The 21,568-nt window shown below is 44.4% G+C and overlaps 1 protein-coding gene across 6 annotated transcripts in view; it reads left to right on the top strand.

Annotated features, from left to right (window-relative positions):
- The window catches only part of bloc1s6 (biogenesis of lysosomal organelles complex-1, subunit 6, pallidin), a 31,281-nt gene extending 9,713 nt beyond the window's left edge, over positions 1 to 21,568 (top strand). For 3 of the 6 annotated variants that reach the window (XM_072565456.1, XM_072565455.1, XM_072565452.1), the window contains exons 2-6: positions 1,346 to 1,422; positions 10,841 to 10,982; positions 12,933 to 13,020; positions 18,119 to 18,205; positions 20,585 to 21,568. In XM_072565456.1, coding sequence (XP_072421557.1) covers positions 1,368 to 1,422; positions 10,841 to 10,982; positions 12,933 to 13,020; positions 18,119 to 18,205; positions 20,585 to 20,704 — 492 coding nt within the window. In that variant the 5' untranslated portion in view covers positions 1,346 to 1,367 and the 3' untranslated portion in view covers positions 20,705 to 21,568. Of the gene's footprint in view, positions 1 to 1,342; positions 1,423 to 10,840; positions 10,983 to 12,932; positions 13,021 to 18,118; positions 18,206 to 20,584 lie in introns of all 6 variants that reach the window. The other 3 variants (XM_072565457.1, XM_072565454.1, XM_072565453.1) reach the window with 1 other exon arrangement.

Genomic DNA, 21,568 nt, shown 5'->3' with positions numbered 1-21,568 from the left:
TGTGGGATAGTGGGGGGGAATGGGAGTATATTGGATTGAGGTGTGGGGCAGTGGGGGGATGGGGGTATATTGGGTTGTGGTGTGGGGCAGTGGGTGGATGGGCGTATATATGGTGTTGAGGTGTGGGGTAGTGGGGGGATGGGGGTATGTTCACCGAGCTGGGAATTTGTGTTGCAGATGTTTCGTCCCCTGTCTAGGTGACATCCTCAGTGCTTGGGATCCTCCTGTGATGCGCTTCTGTGATGTTTCCTCCAGCATTTATAGTGGTTTGAATCTGCCGCTTCTGGTATTGGGTTGAAGTCTGGGGTAGTGAGGGGATTGGGGTATATTGGGTTGAGGTGTGGGATAGTGGGGGGGAATGGGAGTATATTGGATTGAGGTGTGGGGCAGTGGGGGGATGGGGGTAAATCGGGTTGTGTGGGATAGTGTGGGGATGGGGGTATATTGGGTTGAGGTGTGGGGGAGTGGGGGGATAGGGGTATATTGGGTTGAGGTGTGGGGGTATGGGGGTGTATTGGGAATTGCAGTGTGGGATAGTGGGAGATTGGGGATAAAGAAGCTGGTGGGTCAGCAGCCCCCCCCCCCCCCCCCATGATCCGAGACATCAGTCAAGGAGAGTGGGAGAGCAACTGGGACGACACTGGAATATTGAGTTCATAGAAACTAGAAGCAGAAATAGCCCTTTTGTCCCTTGAGCCTGCTCCAAAATTCAATAAGATTACGACTGATCAGATTGTAATCTCAAATCGGCATTTCCTCGTCTACCAATAACCTTTCACTTCTCACTTAGTAGAATCTGTCCATCTCATCTTTAAAAGTATTCAAAGCATCTGCTTCCACAGCCATTTCAGGAGGACAGCTCTGTGATCCCCAGAGTTAAAAAAAATTTTCCTCACTTGTGTTTAAAATGGGTAACCTCTTAATTTTAAACAGTGATCCCAACATCGAGATTCTATCATGACAGAAAACACCCTGTCCTCATCCAATCTGTCAAGATCCCTCAAATCTTATATGTTTCAATGAAGTCAATTCCTACTCTTCTGACCTCCAGCAGCTACAAGCCTCACCTCATAAGACCACCCACCCAGTCCATAGAAAAATAGAAAACAGTTACAGGACTTGGCACAACAACTTTCTAAGGGCAGGGAATTCTACAGGCTCCCCACTCCCATGGTGAAATATGACACCATGTTTGTGATTTACCATAATTTCAGATGGTTGTAACAAAATGGGGAAGTAGTATAAGTTTTGGGAAATGGGACAGATTTTACAATTGATGGAAAATCTGTTGAATGCGGTTTCTGTTTACTGATATTTTTTGCATTATTGATTTTGTAAAAAGCAGCAGGTATCAAACCCAGGAAGCCATGGAGCCACAGAACACTAGTCCAAGTACATCTCCAGAACAGAACCTCATGGAAGGTAAGATGAATAGGTTGGACAGAGTAAGCAAGGTTATTAATGCCCTCATTATTTTTGAGCATTAACCTCTGAACTTCCACTTTCCCAATCTGCCTTGGCACTGGATGCCCGTCCTTCAGAGTAAAGATTAGTGTGGTGCTGGAAAAGCATATCAGGTCAGGCAGCATCCAAGGAGCAGAAAATCTGGTGTTTTGGGCAAAAGCCCTTCATCAAAAGCCCGAAACATTGATTTTCCTGCTCCTCGGATGCTGCCTGAACTGCTGTGCTTTTCCAGCACTACTCTAATCTTGACTCTAATCTCCAGCATCTGCGGTACCCACTTCTGCCCCTCCCTCAGAGACAGTGTCTCCCTTAACAGCTGATTCTAAAAGTGAGGGTGATGCTGGAGAGTTAGAATTAGAAGCAGGATGATAGTAATGGAAGGACATACTGGGCTGCAAGCCCAAGACTCGCAATATCCTGCTTAGTCACTAGTATGCCCTGAATTGAGGCTGATAATGTAGATTGATTGACCTAATGAGGTGAGTACTGGTATTCAGTGTAACTGGCACTTTAATCATTGTTGGATTGTCTAACTTTTGTTGCAACAAATAATTTCTTGACTGTATATCTCCATTTGGTGGCCAAGAATGTTGAGGTTGTGTGTAATGTAAGTGTTACTGTTGGGGAAAAGTTAACATTATTTGCCTGGAAGCCATTTTCCTGATTTGGCTGAGAGTTCCACTTTGTGTCCCCAGCCAGAACTTTGCTGGCTATGCATTCCTTACTATGAGGTAACGTGAAAGGTTGTCCTTATCTTCCTTCTCAAGATCGTGTCTCCTCCCTTTGCTGAATGATCAGTGCAGGCTGTAGAACCAGTCAAGTTGACACAGACTTTCCAATTAGTCCCCCTTTCTTCTCTAGTTATTGCCTCTTCACGGTCATTCAGCCAATTAGGGATATCTCTGCTCAGTATGAGCAATCTGTGTAACTAAAGCAGGTGGTGATGCCATTTGATCTGTCCACTCGTAGAATGCATAATCGTGCTTTAGTTTTGAAATAATGACTAACCTCTAATTTAGTACCAACTTGTAAGCATGCCAACCTGTGTAATTAACGATCAGCTCCTATCTGTTTTCTCTATATAATCCTGTAGTATCCTGATGTACTTTGGAATAACACCGAGCCATAGTTAGGACGGTGAATTCGCCATGATATATCGTGTAATAAACTACTCAGATCGCAAAGTCCGAGTCGCGAGAGTTTTCTTCAACACCCATATACCTCGGTATTCTCCTTTCCCAAAACACATATCAACCTTTCATTCATTTTTTCAAAAACTGTTCAATGTAAAATGAATGAAAGGTTGATATGTGTTTTGGGAAAGGAGAATACCGAGGTATATGGGTGTTGAAGAAAACTCTCAAGACTTTCTGGTCAGGTTGTTTGGGCGAAGGCGCTCCTTTGCAACGGGTTGCGTGCATCCACTCAGGTACTCCTTCAACCTTGACAGCTGTACGGGTCACTAGGAGGATGAGGTATGGGCCTTTCCATCTAGGAGAAAGAGAATTCTTTTCAAAGGATTTAATCATCACATATTCCCCTGGGTGGAACAGATGCAGGGGGCATCACACGGCGTGGGAAGGGTCTCCTTAACCAACTCATGGTTGTGGGTGATGACCTGGCATAATCCAGAAGGGATTCATGACTGAGAAGCAGTACCACATCTGCGGGAAGTTTGGGGGGTTGGAGCCCCGTGGGCATCGGGCAGCCCATGAGTACCTCAAAGGGAGTTAGTCCCGTAGTTCGATTAACTTGGCCCTGGAGAGTGTAAAGGGCTAGTGGCAATGCCTCTAGCCAGGGCAGACCTGTATCCTGGGTGACCTTGGTTAAAGGAGTTTTAAGGGTGCCCTTCATCCGTTCCACCATCCCCGAGGACTGGGGCTGATACAGAATGTGGTGTTTCCATGTAATACCCAAAATTTTACTAACCCTTTTGTGACCTCTGCAGTAAAATGCATCAGTCTGTCACTGTTAACACTATTCGGGACACCAAACTGAGGAACCATATCCTTCATGAGACACTTAACCACTGTTCTAGCATCATATGTGGAGGGAAAGCTTCCACCCATTTGGAAAACATATCCATTCTGACCAGCAGGTATTTAAAACCCTGTTTGGGTGGCATATGGGCAAAGTCAATCTGCAACTGTTGGAAGGGCCCATCTGGGATAGGCAAATGATCATAGTTGGCCAGTGGTTTAGCATTATTATTCTGTAGGCAGATCAGGCAACGGGACACTAGGGTTTGTGCCGCTGCAGTGAAGCTGGGAGCGTACCAGCTTTGTCTTACTGCATGTATCATTCCCCGTCTTTCTGTATGACCAACTCCATGGGCAGCCAGTGCCAAAACATGCAGATGTGATTGGGGGCAGACAATTCTACCATCCGGGTGTTTGCTAAGCTGCCTGATTCCTTAGCCCCTATACGTACCCAACTATCTTTTTTGGCCTGAAGTGCGAGCCACTGAGTGGCCACTATCCTATCTGCCTCTTGGTCTAAAGCGTCTTTTGAGAGCTTGCGAAACATATATAGTGGGGGTTAAAGCTGCTCGTTTGGCAGCTTGGTCAGCCCGCGCATTCCCTTGGGATATTGAATCATCTGTAGCAGTATGGGCCGCATACTTAATCACAGCCACAGCAGAGGGAAGCATTATAGCCTGCAGAAGGTTGTTGATGAGCAGGGCATGTTGGAGGGATCATCCAGAGGAAGTAATAAATCCTCTATGTTTCCATTGGGCTCCAAAATCATGGACGACTCCAAAAGCATATCTAGAGTCAGTGTAAATTTTAACAGACTTTCTGTCAGCTAGAATACAGGCCCTGGTGAGGGCAAACAGTTCGGCTGCTTGTGCAGAGGTCCCTTCTGGCAATGCAGCCAATTCGAGGGTATCGAAAGGGGTGTAGATTGCATATCTGGCCAACGTTTGATGGTCCGAGGGCCGAAAAGAGGAACCATCAGTAAAGAGAATCATGTCTGGGTTGTCCAGTGGGGTCTCAGAGAGGTCAGGGCGGGGGGTAACAACCTCCTGGACTGACTGCAAGCAGTCATGGGCTGCCTCAAGTGGGTCATGGGAGGTTGAGAGAAGGGTGGTCTGGTTCAGCACGGGTGCATGTTGCAAGGTAAGGTTGGTACAGGATAGTAAGATGACCTCGTAGCCAGTTCTCAGTGATGCTGTAAAATGTTGGGTTGCTGGTGAATTTAGCAGCAGGGAGACTGAATGAGGCACAAGAACAGTGCACGGATAATCCATCACAATAGGGGTGGACTTTTCTACCATTACAGTGGCAGCTGCCACAGCACGCAAACAGGCCAGCATTCCCCTTACAAAAGGTGGTCTACGGGGCTCCGGAGATCCCCACACATCTGTGTCAAAATGCCGGACGCATATCCCTCTTTTTCATGTACATAAAGCTGAAATGGCAGCATATAGTTAGGTATGCCCAGAGCAGGAGCCGAGGCCAGGCATTGTTTAAGTGTGTCAAAGGCCCGTGACATCTCAGGCATCCATGTCACCCGGGTCGGCTGCTTTGGTGGGGAAGCCTCACGGGAGAGGCACATCAACAATACGATAGTCTGGGATCCAGTGTCTGCAATAGTTCACCATGCCGAGGAAAGACAGCAGTTTAGTACGCGAAGCAGGAGGAGAAAGTTTGACAATGGTTGCAACGCGATCCAGAGATAAACCTCTGAGACCGTGCATAAGCTCGTGTCCCAGGCACTGCACTTTCTTCAGGCATAGCTGCATTTTCCCCAGTGAGACTTTATGTCCATCCTGAGCCAGACAGTGGAGCAGTGCTACAGTGTCCGTCATGCCGCAGGCAAGGCTGAAGCCACAAGCAAATCATTGGCGTACTGGATCAAGGTACTGTGACCTGGCAGGCAGAGGTCCTTCAGGGTCTGATGCACTGCAGAGGCACACACAGTGGGGCTCTCCGTGTACACTTGGGGAAGCTGTGTCCATGTATATTGGCGACCACCACAAGTAAAGGCAAAAAGGTACTGATTTTGGGGGGACAATTTAATGGAGAAAAAGGCTGAGCAGAGGTCTATAACTGAAAAACAGATAAAGGTAGCAGGAAGGCTCGTAAGGATTGTATTAGCATCCAGAACCGCTGGAGAGCAGGGAACATCAATAGCGTTAATCGCACTCAGGTTCTGCACAAACCTCCATCGGCCTGGCTTCCCTGGTTTGGGGATGGGGAGTACAGGTGTGTTGCAGAGGCTCACAGTGGGGACCAGGATGCCCTGGTGCAGGAGGGAGTGAATAACCGGTTTAATCCCCTCGGTGACAGATTGTACTGTCTTATAGACAGCAAGGTGGCCCCTGGTTTGACAGTGACCGTGTGAGGTAGAGCTGATCACACTAGGCCCGCATGATTGTAATGTCGCGCCCACAATGACGGAGGGAGAGCCTCAAGCAGCATAGGGCTGTCATAGGTTGGGGTGGGCGGTGCTGCCTGCAGGACAAATACAGTAGGAACCGAGAAGGGACGGCAATGAATACACAACTCCTCCGGTCCTAACCCAGCGACCTCAGGGAATCAGGTTCGGACGGGTCTAGGGGCTGAAATTCCCACGGCAACTCCCAGAGCTGGAGCAACATGGACCCCAAGTCCTGTGGGCGTGATGTGACTTTAACCGCAACCGGGATGCAGGGGAAGGAGACTGTGTCAGAGCGGAACAGTGGCTGCTGGTCGGCAACAAGTATGACCTCCACTGCCAAGCCTTGCTGCCCAATATAATAAAGCCCAGTCAAGTGCAGGGCAGAGGGCAGAGCGAGGCAGGGTCCTGCAAGGGTGGGGTAAGATGGACCAGGGTAGGTGAAGTACATCGCAGCGCAGTAGAAGTCACGCAGAAAATGACTTGTCTGTAGGATCCAGTGAAGGAAGGAAATCGTGGGGAATGGCGGAGCATGCAGTAAAGATGGGAGAGAGGAGAGAAAAGAGGTGCGCACAGGGTTGTCGGGGGACGGCCAAGCATAAAGTGTGGGAGTGGGAGTGGGCGGGCATGACAGATTAACCATAGCAGCATGCAGCAGGAGCAAACTGGAGCCAGGAAGCTCCAGCGTAATCCCCTGAGGGGAATAGTGAGTAGAGGCATTAAGTTTGCATAGTGTTTGGCCCCCCCAAAAGGCCGAGTGGGCAGGAAGGGGAAAGTATAGCCCGGTCAGGCACCACGCTTGGACCCCTCAAGGGGTACTCCGGAGACACCCACAGAGCGAACAGTATCAGAGCTGACAGGAAGAGACGCTGAGGGAGGCGTAGAGGAATGTGTAGCCCCGAAGTCCACCAGAACCTAAACTATACGGCCCCCCATCTCAATGTCCATCATGGGATTCTCGGACGGGGAGTGGGAGAGCCATATGGAAGTGGCCTGCATAACCGCCTGCATGTGGCAGCCCTAGGCTTGCGGGGCAGGGGGGAAGGGGTCACCAAAAGAGTAGCTGGCCGGTGAAAGCTGTTACTGTACTAAGAAAACGGGTTACCACTGAGGAACCCACTGAGGGGTTGAAGCGTGGCAGTCACATGCCCAATGACCAAACTTCTCACACGACCTGCATTGATCCTGGCTACTATCCCGCTGTGGCTGTTTCTGTCCATGCCTGCCCCAGCCGGCCCCCTTTCTCGGGCCATTGGCCTGATCCTGAAACCCTGCCTGCATCAAGCGGGAAAATGACATCTCTGTCACCTTTTGGTTGTTGAAAAGGCCTTGCTGATTCATGTTAGTGAGAGAGGTAAGGAGTTGATCCCAAGTTTTAGTTTGCCAATCAAGATTAAAAGACTTAAAAGTATGGGCATGTCGGGGCTGCATGCAATGGATAAGGGTCTGAGAGGCCAATCTGTCATTAGTCGCGAGGGGGATGCCCTCAGAGGACTCCAAAACCTCCTTAAAGCGAGTGAGAAAATCAGGGAAGGATTCGTCAGATTTCTGCAGACAGCGGGTGACCTCACCGAAATCTGCCTGCTGTCGCGCTGCTGCCAACATAATGGATTGAACCTTATCTTTAAGCCAGTCTGTCTGCGCTTCCCCATTGGCCCACATCCCTGCAGGGAATACCAGGGAGCCCTTGACAGATGCCCAGCGAGCCGCGTAAGCCAAACGCAGCAAAGTGTTAACATCCTGTGGCAGGCAGTTGTAAATATCGCAGACCTGAACGAGCCAACCATAGAAGGAAGCAGGACGCTTAATCGGATAGGGGCTTCCTGGAGCACAGCACGGACGTCAGCATGAGTCCAAGGCTTGTCAAAAGGGATGTCCCCAATCATGAGACGGGGAGCCTGGGTGGAGAACTTCGCCGTGTCCTGGGAGCGGAGAGTCATGCCAAAATGGCTACACTGCCCAGGAGCGGCACCATCAGTGGAAAAGGACACAGTAGCCTCCAAACTGGAAGCAGGGACAGTTGCATCAGAACTCAGTAGGCCGAGCACTAGGACCCTGCGAAGCGAGTGCGGTATCAGGTTGGTGTGCAGGGGCAGCAGCTCCAGCACCTTGAGCAGCATCCCGACCGTACAGCCAGGAGGCCACAAAAGCAGCAATTTCATCAACCTGAGAGTCAGAGTCTGATGTAGGGATGGGTCTGATGTAGGGACGGCAAGTTTGGGATACTGGGTGGAATAAGGTGGAGGGGCGGTATAGCAGGTATCCGCAGGAGCGGAAAGGGACGGCAGCTTCACTGGAACGCTGAGAGCGGTTTTTAGTCTTTGGGGTGGGGGGGTGTGCGGATGGCCTTTAGCAACTTCCTTAAACATATCCAGACAACCGAGCATGTACCTTGGGTCCCAGGAGGGATCCCCGTAACCACCCTGAATGTTCGCATGCCAGTAATCAGTCTTATCAAACCGAAAAGAGCCCCCGCAAGGCCAATTGCCATGGGAGCACCCGTACAGATCGGAGGTGAAAGGGATAACATTTCGGCTCTCAGCAGTCTCCTTCCAGACTGTGTCAGCCAGTGACCCGGGGGAAAAGAGAAGGTCTCCTACCCTACTCTTGCATCAAACACATTTACGATAGCCCTCGAGGGGGCAAAAGGATGGTGTCTGGCCTGCACAGCGGAACAGGATTGACCTGTCCTGGGGGCTGGTGCTTCAATCAGTCCCGTAGATACTCACAAACCCATCACCCAAACCGGAATTGTAAACAAGTACCTACAAACAAAGAAACAAAACAACCAAAATACACAAAGGCAAATGACTTAACATTACTAATAGCAGCGCCGCAACCTCTCCTCAAGGTCCTTACAGAAGCAGTGTTCTGGGCCACAGACAATCTTCCATCTCGTCCTGGGGGATCAGCCTGCAAGCTCAAGTCAGGTTAATACCAAAAATAAATTTAATGTGATCTTTCCCTTATTCCATCTTTCCCTCAGGGGATCAACCTGCAAGGCTCAGGTCAGGATCACGCATGTGTCCAATAAAAGTAATTTTGAGTGTCTCTTCACACTCTAACAGCCAACTGAACACAAATTTAAAACACTGTCTCTGAGAAGACAAACCCCCCAGTAAATGAAACTGCAGGTCCGGCTAACCTCTTAAATAGAGGCCGAACCGACTTCTCCAATTGTTGAATAAAGCTCTCGACACTCAGACCTTGCAAACTGATTAGTTTATTACACGATATATCATGGGGAATTCACCGTCCTAACTGTGGCTCGGTGTTATTCCAAAGTACATCAGGATACTACAGGATTATATAGAGAAAGCAGCTAGGAGCTGATCGTTAATTACACAGGTTGGCATGCTTACAAGTTGGTACTAAATTAGAGGTTAGACATTATTTCAAAACTAAAGCACGATTATGCATTCTACGAGTGGACAGATCAAATGGTATCACCACCTGCTTTAGTTACACGGATTGCTCATACTGAGCAGAGATATCCCTAATTGGCTGAATGACCGTGAAGAGGCAATAACTAGAGAAGAAAGGGGGACTAATTGGAAAGTATGTGTCAACTTGACTGGTTCTACAGCCTGCACTGATCATTCAGCAAAGGGAGAGACACGATCTTGGGAAGGAAGATAAGGACAACCTTTCATGTTACCTCATAGTAAGGAATGCATAGCCAGCAAAGTTCTGGCTGGGGACACAAAGTGGAACTCTCAGCCAAATCAGGAAAATGGCTTCCAGGCAAATAATGTTAACTTTTCCCCAACAATGGGACAGCGATTCTTATTTTAACATTTAGATATTCAGTGTCTTTAATAGCACCCAGTATTAATTAATTGAAGCCTGTGAAACAGGGTGTGACCTGTCAAATTTCCGTCCCAAAATTGGTTACATTCCAGCCTTTCTACAACCATCATCCTTGTGATGGCTGTTACTCCCTACTCTTGTCATTGCAATTTTGGTGACCGGTAAAACATAGAAACCTGTGCTATTTTTTGTAGTGCAATATTAATGAAATGAATGTGTGTTGCCTCTTTATCTCTCTCTCTAAATTTGTCACTGTGTCTCTTTACCCCTCTCTCTCTCTCGCGTCCCTCTGTTCCCCTTCAGGTTTAGTCACCTTCTTTCTTGTTTTTTGCCCCTTACTTTCTGTCTCCTTTTTTTTATGTCTTTCTATCCATATCTCTCACTCATTGAAGGAATTTGTTATGTGAGCCAGACCTTAAAGTTAAATCCGTAAAATTGACTGATGTTTTGCCAACAGACTGTCCCAGTGCGTAGGTGAAAGTAAGGACTGCAGATGCTGGAGATCAGAGTCAAGATTAGAGTGGTGAAGGAAAAGCACAGCAGGTCACGCAGCATCTGAAGAGCAGGAAAATTAACATTTCGGGCAGGAGCCCTTCATCAGGAGTGAAGCCATTCCTGAAGGAGGGCTCCTCCCTGAAATGTCGATTTTCCTGCTCCTCGGATGCTGCCTGACCTGCTGTGCTTTTCCTTCACCATTCTAATCTTGTCACAGTGCATAGTAACCTAAAGATAACAAAGGCATCAAAACATTAACAGCAAAGAGGGGTCAATTTTAGAGAAACAGTAAGGCACCTGTATCATCGCTGCTCTTCATTTTGAGATCTGAATCCAAATCTAGCCCAGATAATAAAACAAAGTATTTCTTCTCTTTGAATTCCTAGGTGAATTAAGGCTCTAGTATTTTAGTCTCATTGAAGGACATATTGAGTCAAAGTAGAGAGAGCATGACTTTGTCATACGTGTAACTGCATGGAACTGATTGAAGGTTTTAAAAATACAAAAGTCACATGTTCTATGGCTCACTTTTATGCACATGACAATGAACCTAAACTTTATTTTAGAAATTTGAAGGACTTCGTAACCCTAAGACAGAAAATATGCAAGTTTCTGTAATGCAATATTGTAATCTTGGATGATGGCCTTATAACTTTAACGATCATTCACTCTGTTTGTTCCTTTGTTTTAGGTTCCAATAAATCCAGAATGGATTTTGAGAACTCAGAGTTAATCTTTGTGAATCAGGCAACTGTGGAAAAACTGGCAGGAGGACTGATCTCTCACTATCTTCCTGATCTACAGCAATCAAAAATTGCCCTCCAGGAATTGACGTATGTTTCTGAGTGTATTTACCTTTGGTTGTTAATTATTGATTGTTTCCTCTTGTATTCTAAGTAAGTATTACTTTACATGAGATTAGTAATAAACTAAAATGCAGTCACATGAGGAAATATTAACACAAAGGTACACAGTTGATGTGGATACATAAAGTTTGATATGATTATAACTATGGGTGCTCTCATCCCCAGTTACCTGACACCACTCATCAAATCTCATTTCGTTTAAATAGGTTATTATTTAAATTAGCAAGTATATCTTTTGGAATTGTTAATCCAGGAGTTTTTCTGTGTGAAATGCTCATCCCATTGAGAATGATGAATCCATAAGGCTGGTCAGACACAGACAAACATTGTCTTACCCCTTCCAATGACTTGACAGTTAGTTCTGCACAGCACAGTATTCCCACAAAATTATAAAGCATCTCCAAATAGACTTCCTCGCACAAAACTCCATTAAACAGCTCCCTCCTCACCTCTGAATCTATCACAAAATGTTTTCCTCAAGGAATCTCCTTCCACTACTACAAGCTTTTCTGTCAGGTAATGTTCCCAAATTATCTTTGCAAGTATAGCTAAGAATTTCCTAACAGTGGGAATATTCAGTGTAGTGAGTGAGTGAGTAAGGAAGAGCACCAAGGCACACTGCCTGTATGTAGGTATACATATGTACAGGGTGGGGATGGATGTCTCTCTCAGGTAGGTTAGGTGTAGTTAATTAGCACATCAAAGGAGGCACAGACAGACATGTCTTTGAAAAGATGGCAGATCATACAAATGAACATGAATTAGGAATAGGTGCAGGCCATTCAGTTCCTTGAGCCTGTTCTATCATTTAATAAGACCACGACTAACCTCAAAACTACAGCTCTATCTAGCTGAATCCCTCATCTCCTTCTTTAACAGGAACCTATCAATATCTGCTTAAAAAAAATTCAAAGTTCTGCTCCCATCCCTTTTCAATGAAAGAATTCAAACTTGATGACCCTCGAAGAGAAAGGAAATTACCTTATGCCATTTAAATGAATGATGCATAATTTTTAAACAGTGACACCTGGCTCAAGATTCTCCCATAAGAGAAAACATCCCCCTCCATTTCCACCCAGTTAAGACCTGTTAGCCTTTTATCTGTCTGAATGAAGTCAATTCCCATTCTTCTATATTGTAGTAATAGAAGCCTGCCCTGTCAAACTTATTTGCAGAAAACAACCAGCCCATTCCAAGTATAGTCTGATACACTTGCTCTGAACTACTTGCAAAGAAGTTAAAGCACAGAATTGGGAGTGTCTAGTTGAGAGGGGAGAGGGACGGGAGGGTCACTGTCGGGGGTGTTGAGTGAGAGAATCTGTAGGAGAATTGATATAGAAACGTTGAAAATAGGAGCAGGACTAGGCCACTTAATCCCTCAAGCCTGCTCCACTATTCACTTTGAGTCGGGCTGATCATCAAGCTCAGGACCCCAATCCTACCATCCATCATATCCCTTGATCTCTTTAGCCCCAAGAGCAATGTCCACTTCCTTGAAAACACAATGCTTTAGCCTCAACTACTTTCTCCGGCAGTGTATTCCACAGGCTCACCACTCTTTGGGTGAAAAAGTTTCTCCTCATTTCAGACATAAGAGATTGACTCCTTATCCTTAAACTATGACCCTTCACTGTCAGGATCATACTTCCTGCATCTAACCTGTTTAGTATCCAAAACAGTATTAATGGATATTATGTCCAGTAAATGCTGGGATATGCCCAAATGGTTTCTCATGACTGTACACATTGTGTAGCAGAATGTCAGCACCTGCCAGTCAACAAACAAACCACTGACACCATCTGATAAACTGTGGGAGTCAGCATAGTTATCTGTGGAACCAGCAGAGTCTAAAATAGAACTGATAATAGTAATAGACTTTATTACTTTTTAAAAGAGTTTTTATTTCAACTATTTTAGACAGAATCAAGTGATCTTATTAGATACACTGGAGCAAGAGATTGCTAAGTTCCGGGAGTGTCACTTAGTGCTGGATATCAACATGCTTGTAAGTACCATCTTAAAGAGCCTGTATATTATGCATAGGTTGCAGTAACTATATAGAGGAATAAAGATGGTTCCACATTTATAGAATCACACAGTACAGGAAAATGCCACAGTGTCTTGCGCTTGCCTTGGCTATTTGAAAGATTTATCTAACAACTCATCTCCTTCCTTGCAATTAGATTGCAGAATGTGAAAAGTTCATTAATGTTGTCAGACTCTCACTGGGTGCAACTGCCTTGGACTGACAAAGGAATCAGCTTGTGCAAACAGAATTCCTTGTACATGTCTGATTTAGAGGAGGGGTTAGTCTGATGGAATGTTTTTCTTGCTGTGACATGACATTTTGCAGTTTTTAAATATAATTTGAATTTGATTGTTTTAACTAATAAAATTCAAAATTTTCAGATATTCATTTATGTGACATTATCTTTCCTTTATTCACAAGTTGTGAGCAATACTAACAGGTCCAGCATTTGATTCCCACCCCTAATTGCCCTGGAGGAGGCAGTAGTGAGGTACTCTCTTGAATTGTTGTAAATGCGATGTGGGGATGTTATGTAAAGACCACTTATTATTTTTGGATAGCAAACTAAAATGGTAATTGAAAGATATCGCTTTAAACAGAGAAAATGGTGAAATAAGTTATTGTCATTTTAAAAACGAGTCACTGAATACATTGTGAATTGTATTTACACCATAAGCTTTTTCAAGCAGTTGGGACGGAGGCTGGATGCCTTAGCTTAATTGACCAATTGAGGGCTCAGGAGGGCTCGATGTAGTAACAACTACTTGATTGGTTCTCTGTCTCTGTCTGTGTGTGTCCCTTTCTCTATACGTCTGTGTGTGTGTGTCTCTGTCTCTGTCTGTCTCTCACTCTCTCTATCTCTCTCTCTGGTCTTTGTCTCTCTAGTCTCTCTCTTTCTCTCTCTCTCTCTCTCTCTCTCTCTCTCACTCTGTGTGTCTCTGTGTGTTTCTTTCTGTGTGTGTCTCTCTCTCTGCATCGGTGAGGTTTTGAGAAGATTTGTAGCTCAGTTTGAGGTTCAGGATGTAGGTTTGCTCGCTGAGCTGGAAGGTTCATTTTCAGACGCTTCGTCACCATACTAGGTAACATCTTCAATGAGCCTCCAGACGAAGCATTGCTAATGATTCCTGCTTTCTGTTTATATGTTTGCGTTTCATTGGGTTGGTGGTGTCATTTCCTGTAGTGATGTTATTTTCTGTTCTTTTTTTCAGGGGGTGGTAGATGGGGTCTAACTCGATGTGTTTGTTGATAGAGTTCTGGTTGGAGTGCCATGCTTCTAGGAATTCTCATGCGTGTCTCTGTTTGGCCTGTCCTAGGTTGGCTGTGTTGTCCCAGTCGAAGTGGTGTCCTTCCTCATCTGAATGTAAGGATATTAGTGAGAGAGGGTCATGTCATTTTGTGGCTAGTTGGTGTTCATGTATCCTAGTGGCTAGTTTTCTGCCTGTTTGTCCAATGTAGTGTTTGTTACAGTTCTTGCAGGTATTTTGTAAATGACATTAGATTTGCTTATTGGCTGTGTAAGGTCTTTCAAGTTCATTAGCTGCTGTTTTAGTGGGTTTGTGGGCTACCATGATGCCAAGGGGTCTGAGTAGTCTGGCAGTCATTTCAGAGATGTCATTGATGTAGGGCTGAGTGGCTAGAGTTTCTGGATGTGATTTGTCTGCTTGTTTGGGTTTGTTGCTGAGAAATCTGTGGACTGTCTTCATTGGGTACTTGTTCTTTTGAATACACTGTATAGGTGATTTTCCTCTGCTCTGCATAGTTCCTCTGTGCTGCAGTGTGTGTTGGCTCGTTGAAATAATGTTCTGATGCAGCTTCATTTGTGGTTGTTGGATGATTGCTTCTGTAGTTCAATATTTGGTCTGTATGTGTTGTTTTCCTGTAGATTCTGGTTTGAAGTTCCCCATTGGCTGTTTGCTCTACTGTGACATCTAGGAATGGTAGTTTGTTGTTGTATTCCTCCTCTTTTAGTAAATTTATGCCAGTAAGGGTATTATTGATGGTCTTGAAGGTTTCTTCTAATTTGTTTAGCGATGACAAAGGTGTCATCCCACGTAACGGACCCAAAGTTTGGGTTGGATGATTGACAGAGCTGTTTATTCAAGTCTCTGCATTACTGTCTCTGCTAAGAACCCTGATATCAGAGATCCCATGGGTGTTCCGTTGGTTTGTCTGTCGGTTTTGTAGTTGAAGATGAAGTGTGTGGTAAGGCATAGGTCCACTAGCTTGATGATGCTGTCCTAGTTGAAGAAGTTGGTGGTGTTTGGTGTCTTGGTGTCTCTGCGGTTCTTAGAGAGACAGTAATGCAGAGACTCGAACGAATAGCTCTGCCAACCATCCAACCCAGACTTTGGGTCTGCAAGGTGGATGACATCTTTGTCATCACTAAATGAAACAAATTAGAAGAAACCTTCAAGACCATCAATAATACCCTTACTGGCATAAAATTCACTAAAGAGGAGGAAAACAACAACAAACTGCCATTCCTAGATGTCACAGTAGAGCGAACAGCCAATGGGGAACTTCAAACCAGCATCTACAGGAAAACAACACATACGGACCAAATATTGAACTACAGAAGCAATCATCCCAACACCCACAAACGAAGCTGCATCAGAACATTATTTCAATGAGCCACCACATACTGCAGCTCAGAGGAACTACGCAGAGCAGAGGAAAAGCTCCAATCCAGTGTATTCAAAAAGAACAAGTACCCAATGAACACAGTCCGCCGATTTCTCAGCAACAAATCCAAACAAGACAAAATACGTCCAGAAACCCTAGCCACTCTCCCATATATCAAAGACAGCTCGGAAATGACTGCCAGACTACTCAGACCCCTTGACATCATGGTAGCCCACAAACCCACCAACACACTAAAACAGCAACTAATGAACTTGAAAGACCCTATACAGCCAACAAGCAAAACTAATGTCATTTACAAAATACCATGCAAGGACTGTAACAAACACTACATTGGACAAACAGTCAGAAAACTAGCCACTAGGATACATGAACACCAACTAGCCACAAAACAACATGAACCTCTCCCACTAATATCCTTACATACAGATGAGGAAAGACACCACTTCGACTGGGACACATCCATCCTAGGACAAGCCAAACAGAGACAAGCATGAGAATTCCTAGAAGCTTGGCATTCCAACCTGAACTCTATCAACAAACACATTGACTTGGACCCAATTTACCACCCCCTGAGAAAAAGAACAGGAAATGACACCACCAACCCAAAGAAACGCCAACATATAAATAGAAAGCAGAAATCATCAGCAATACTACGTCTGGAGGCTCACTGAAGATGTTACCTTATATGGTGACGAAGCATCTGATAATGAACCTTCCAGGTCAGCGAGCAAATCTACATCCAGTCGCTCTGTATCTCTCTCCCTTCCTCCCTCCTTCCCTTCACCTGTGAGGAGCAGTCACACACAATCTCCCAGTATTTTTTCTCTGCCCATTTCCCTGTAAACTACTCTTTCTGCTAATTGCCGTTTGGAAGGAAAATGTGGAAAAATAACTTACAGCGACACTAACCACCTTGTCTCATAGCAAAGGACTGGTAGGAAACGAAAAAACAATTCAACCAACTGCAGTGGCCTGGAGAGGTTCTATTTAACTGTTTCTCCCACATTTATTTCCTCTCTTGTTTTTGACTCCTAAATATCACTGTCTTGTTTCTTTGTGTGTCTTTACGTGTTTTGGAATTTAAGTTATGATAGTAATTCATGTTTTTTTTGTTGGTTAAAAACATTTTGATTACAATGAAGTTGCTGTCTTAATAATAAGAAACCTGAAGTGCATATTCCTGTAACTGTCTAATTCTGGTTAGGTAAGATTTGGCAGACAGTGACTTAATGACATTTTTGCATTTATGACAGTTCCAGGTATAGTGGGACTTGATTTCCAACCATTATCCCAGGGAGTTGTGATAGCCCATAATTCAATTAGGAAGGGAGTTCAGGGTTTTGACCCAGTGACATTAAAGAAACAGCAATATATTTCCAAGTCAGGATAGTGAGTGGCATAGGGCAGATTTGTAGGTGATGCTGTTGTCGTGTATCTGCTGCCCTTATCCTTCTGGGTTGCTGGTTCAGAAGCTGCTGTCTGAGGAGAGATGTCTCAGGATCTTTGGTGAAAATCTGCAGTGCACCTTGCAGATGGTACATGCTGCTGCTACTGAGCATTGGTGATGAAGGAAGTGGATGCTTATGGATGAGGTACCAATCAAACAGGCTGCTTTGTCCCGGATGGTGTTGAGTTTCTTGAGTGTTGTTGGAGCTGCACCTGTCCAGGGCAAGTGGGGAGTATTCCATCACACTCCTGACTTGTGCCTTGTAGATGGTGGACAGGTGTGGGGAGTCAGGAGGTGTTACTTACTACAGGATTCCTGGCCTCTGACCTGCTTTTGTAGCTGCAGTCTTTATAGGGTGAGTTCAGTTCCATTTTGAAATGATGACTCCATTAATGGTAGCAGTTCTGATCTTATTCTGGCAAGCCAAATTCAGGAGTTCAGATCTCACCAAAAGTAAAATGTGAAAGTGTATTCAACAAATCTGATCATTTATCCATGAAAAATAATCCTGAAATCTTTGACCCAGTTTGAAGGACGTGAGTGAGTGGGCGGGATGTATCCAACTGCAAAATCTACTTGGTATATTCATTCATGCCCTCATTTGGAGTATTTTTTGGAAGATTTGTTTCTGATCATTGTGTAATTTGACAGGCCCATTTTTGATCATTTGAAAAGTCTGATGAGGTGTACTCCCAACCCCAGTTTGTGTCCCCTATGTTGTCCATTTTCTGTTTCTATTTGGATCCCAAAACAAAGTTATTAAAACTAGGACTAGGATTAGATTGTCTGAGTTGCAGCAGCTGTTTACAGTTTGATTGTGAGAGATTCTGCTCTTCCTTGTTCTTGTTTCTGTGATTGGAATCTGGGCAGGAATTGACCATTATGCATTGTACTCCATCTTCTGTTCTTATATTCAAAATATTTTTGGAAACTTTTCTGAATATGATTAACTTAATAAAAGTTTTGTTATTTCTTTCTCTTTAGTTCACAGAAGCAAAATGTTATTACAATAAGCTTGTTAACATTCGAAAGGAAATGATAACACTGCATGAAAAGACAACCAAACTAAAGGTGAGTGCTAACACTCCCACTCCCTGGGGGTAGTAACTCAGACACTCCAGGGAGTCATTTCCAACTCACTAAGTAACTCTTAGTTTTCTGCTCATTAAATGACATCTGTCACAACAAGCATTGAAAGTAGATTTTGAGAAATGGCTCAACCTGGGTCAAATCTTTTTTAAAATGTACTCATGGGATGTGACGTTACTGGCTAGGCTAGCGTTTATTGCCCATCCCTGTGTGTCCAAAGGACAGTTGAGTCATCCACATTGCTGTGGGTCTGGAGTCACGTGTAGGCCAGACCAGATTATGATGGCAGATTTCCTTCCCTGAAGGTCATTAGTGAACCAGATGGGTTTTTCCAGAATATTGGCAATGGCTTTATGGTCATCATTACACTCTGATTTCCAATTTATTATTGAAATCAAATTCCACAACTGTCAGTGCAGGATTCAAAGCCAGGTACCCAGAAGATTACCTAAATCTCTGGATTAATGGTCTATGCTAATACCACTAGACTATCACCTCCCCTTTTCTCAGGTTCTTGAATCTTCACCTGCGGGCTTCTGTTTTTTCCCAAGTGATGCCAATTTCTTCATGAAACTTTTCTGCCAGCATTGTGCTGTTTGCTGTTGACCATTTGTGACCTCCTTTAAATGCCTGGCAATTTCAATCTGTGTTTGTGTGTGTGATACTCTTGGGCTGACTGCAAGGCACCTTTACTTTGGGATTACTGCTTATGGACATCCTGAATGGTCTTTGATCATCTTGATCATGAGTTTACTCATCCATCTGATTTTGGGCATCTTACCAACATGAAGGGAGCGAGGCTTTCAGTTCACATGCTACACCGCAATGATGGGGCAGATATATGGGCCTGCGAAATTTGGATCAAACATGCTAGTGCTGTGGCTTTCCATCTTAAAGTACAGATTTCTTTTCCGAGCTGTTCATTTGGTCGAAGTAGATTGCATTATCTTATATTGGAGCTTCTGGTCACTTGGGACTGAGCACTCAGTTTACTTATTTAGGAGTTCTTGGGCTGTAACTTATCAAAGATTTTGAGACTTTTTGGGCCTCAGTTTTTCACTAAAAGGGCATTAATGTTACTGGCTCTTGTTTTTTTGTGAGGCATTTTTGTGAAATTTGTGGAATTTTCACATTCTCTCTATGTCTGCATGAATTTCCTCCAGTTGTGCCGGTTTCTTCCCACAGTCTGAAGATGTGCAGGTTAAGGTGGATTGGCCATGGGAAATTGCCCGTATGTCCAGGAATGTGCAGGCTAGGTAGGTTATCCATAGGAAATACAGGGCTAAGGGATAAGGTCGGGGTAGGTCTGGGTGAGATGCTCTTTGGAGGGTTGGTGTGGACTCATTGGGCCAAATGGCCTACTTCTACACTGCAGGGATTCTCGAAAATGAATTTGAGTGACTGATTGAAGACTTTCACAGAGGAGGAAATGTAAAGCAAAGATGTGAAGGAGAAGCTCAGGGAGTGATAGAAACTAAATGTTAGTTTAGATTTTTCAGCAATTTACTTAAACAGAGTGGGAAATTCAGTGTGTTACTGAGGGAGTGCAGCACAGTCAAAGGGTTATTGTTTAAGGGAATGCTACACTGTCGTAGTCAGCTCTGAGGGACCATTGTACTATCGGACAGTCAGCACTGAGGGAATGACATGCTGTTTGAGGGTCAGCGCTGAGGGAGTGCTGCACTGTTGGAGGATCAGTGCTAAAGAAGAGTCCCACTGTTGGAGGGACAGTGCTGAGTGAGTGACATGCTGCTTGAGGGTCAGTGCTGAGGGAATACAGCACTATCGTAATAACAGTTTTGTGGGAGTCTTGCACTGTAGGAGGGCCAGTAGTGAATGAGCTGTTGTGTGGTGAGAAGAGTAACTCTGAAGACACTTTGAGCATCTATACTAATGATCTCTTTTATTCAAGGAGCCAAAGGACAGAGTGATGTATCTGCTGTGACTCCCAGACAATGGTTACAACATATTTTACAACTGAGGGAGTGGGCACTGTCAGAGGGTCAGTGCTGAGGGAGTGGGCACTGTTGGACGGTCAGTGCTGAGGGAGTGGGCACTGTCAGAGAGTCAATGCTGAGGGAGTTTTGTGCTTATCTTATTACCCAGTGACTTCACATTGTTTATTTCTTTTAAAAATTGGACCTAAATACCTCAAAGCTCAAGTCTGCCCCTGTCCAGAAACTTTTGTTTATGCCTGAGGTTCTGCTGAAACCCTGTAGGAAATGTATAGCCTGATGTTTATCACTTCTTTTGAAATCAGTCAACTCAATCTCATCTCCTCTGTTTTATGGTTTTTCCCTCTTTTGTAACTTCATTGTGAAACCTTTTAAAATATTCTTTGGTCTTTCTGATCTTTTGTAGAGACGAGCTTTAAAGCTTCAGCAACAGAGACGGAAAGATGAGTTTGAGCAGGAACAACGGAGAGAAAAGGAACTTGAGCGGGAAAGACAACTCATTGCGAAGCCAGCAAAGCTCTCTTAGCCCAATCATTGTCACAAGGCTTCACCAGGAGCACACAACAGGAAGCTCACTGCCTATATTGTCTTGTTCTTCTTCTACTGGCTTGGAAATTATGACAAATAAATAAATGTTGTTTATATCTGTATTGTGATTAATTCAAAATACAGATTGTAAAATTTGAATTCTGTTTCTGAAGCCTGGAGGTTTACAATAAGATATAATTGCATCTCCTAACTAACCTTTTAATATAATTTTGTTCTAACCTGCCTTCTTGTCCTGTGACATGAAATTGAGTTTTCAGATTATTTGAGCATTAGTAAAGTCCTGTCACATGACACGAGAAATGCATTGCTACAGGCTATATATTTTCTTAAATAGTGTGACCCCTGAAATTACTGTTATTGACAGATGACTCTGACCGGAACTCTTCCCTCACTTTCTAAGCTGATGTGAGGCTACAGTTCTTGAAGGAACTGGACTTGGAAGATTGGGCAAATCTGCTGTTTTTGTGTGGGCTGCAAGTTGCAATTTTGTGGGTGAACTTATTTGCAATTTCTCAGGATATCAGTGTGGTATTTCAGGAACTGCTGTGCAAGCTGAGTGTGTTTAAAATTTAAAAAAATGTTTTAGCAATCTGTTGAAATGTTTTTCCTTGAAGGTTTTTCTCCTTTGTTAACATCAATTGTATCTGGATTGTTTGCTGAGAGATTCAATGAATACAGTTAGATTCAGCACACTGGTAGATTTTTGGTTTAGGATTCAGTGTATGAGCTGTGGGTGGGTGAGGGCTATATGAGCAACTAATTAGAGAGATTGTTTCATATTGAGGTATGTACTCTGTCAGAACTTCCGTGCAAACTAATAAAATTGCAACTGATCACTCCA

This window comes from Chiloscyllium punctatum, chromosome 48, assembly GCF_047496795.1.
Source record: "Chiloscyllium punctatum isolate Juve2018m chromosome 48, sChiPun1.3, whole genome shotgun sequence".
NCBI classification, from domain to species: domain Eukaryota; kingdom Metazoa; phylum Chordata; class Chondrichthyes; order Orectolobiformes; family Hemiscylliidae; genus Chiloscyllium; species Chiloscyllium punctatum.
Note: the sequence above shows the minus strand (reverse complement) of the source record. Positions and strands in the feature narration are given on the sequence as shown.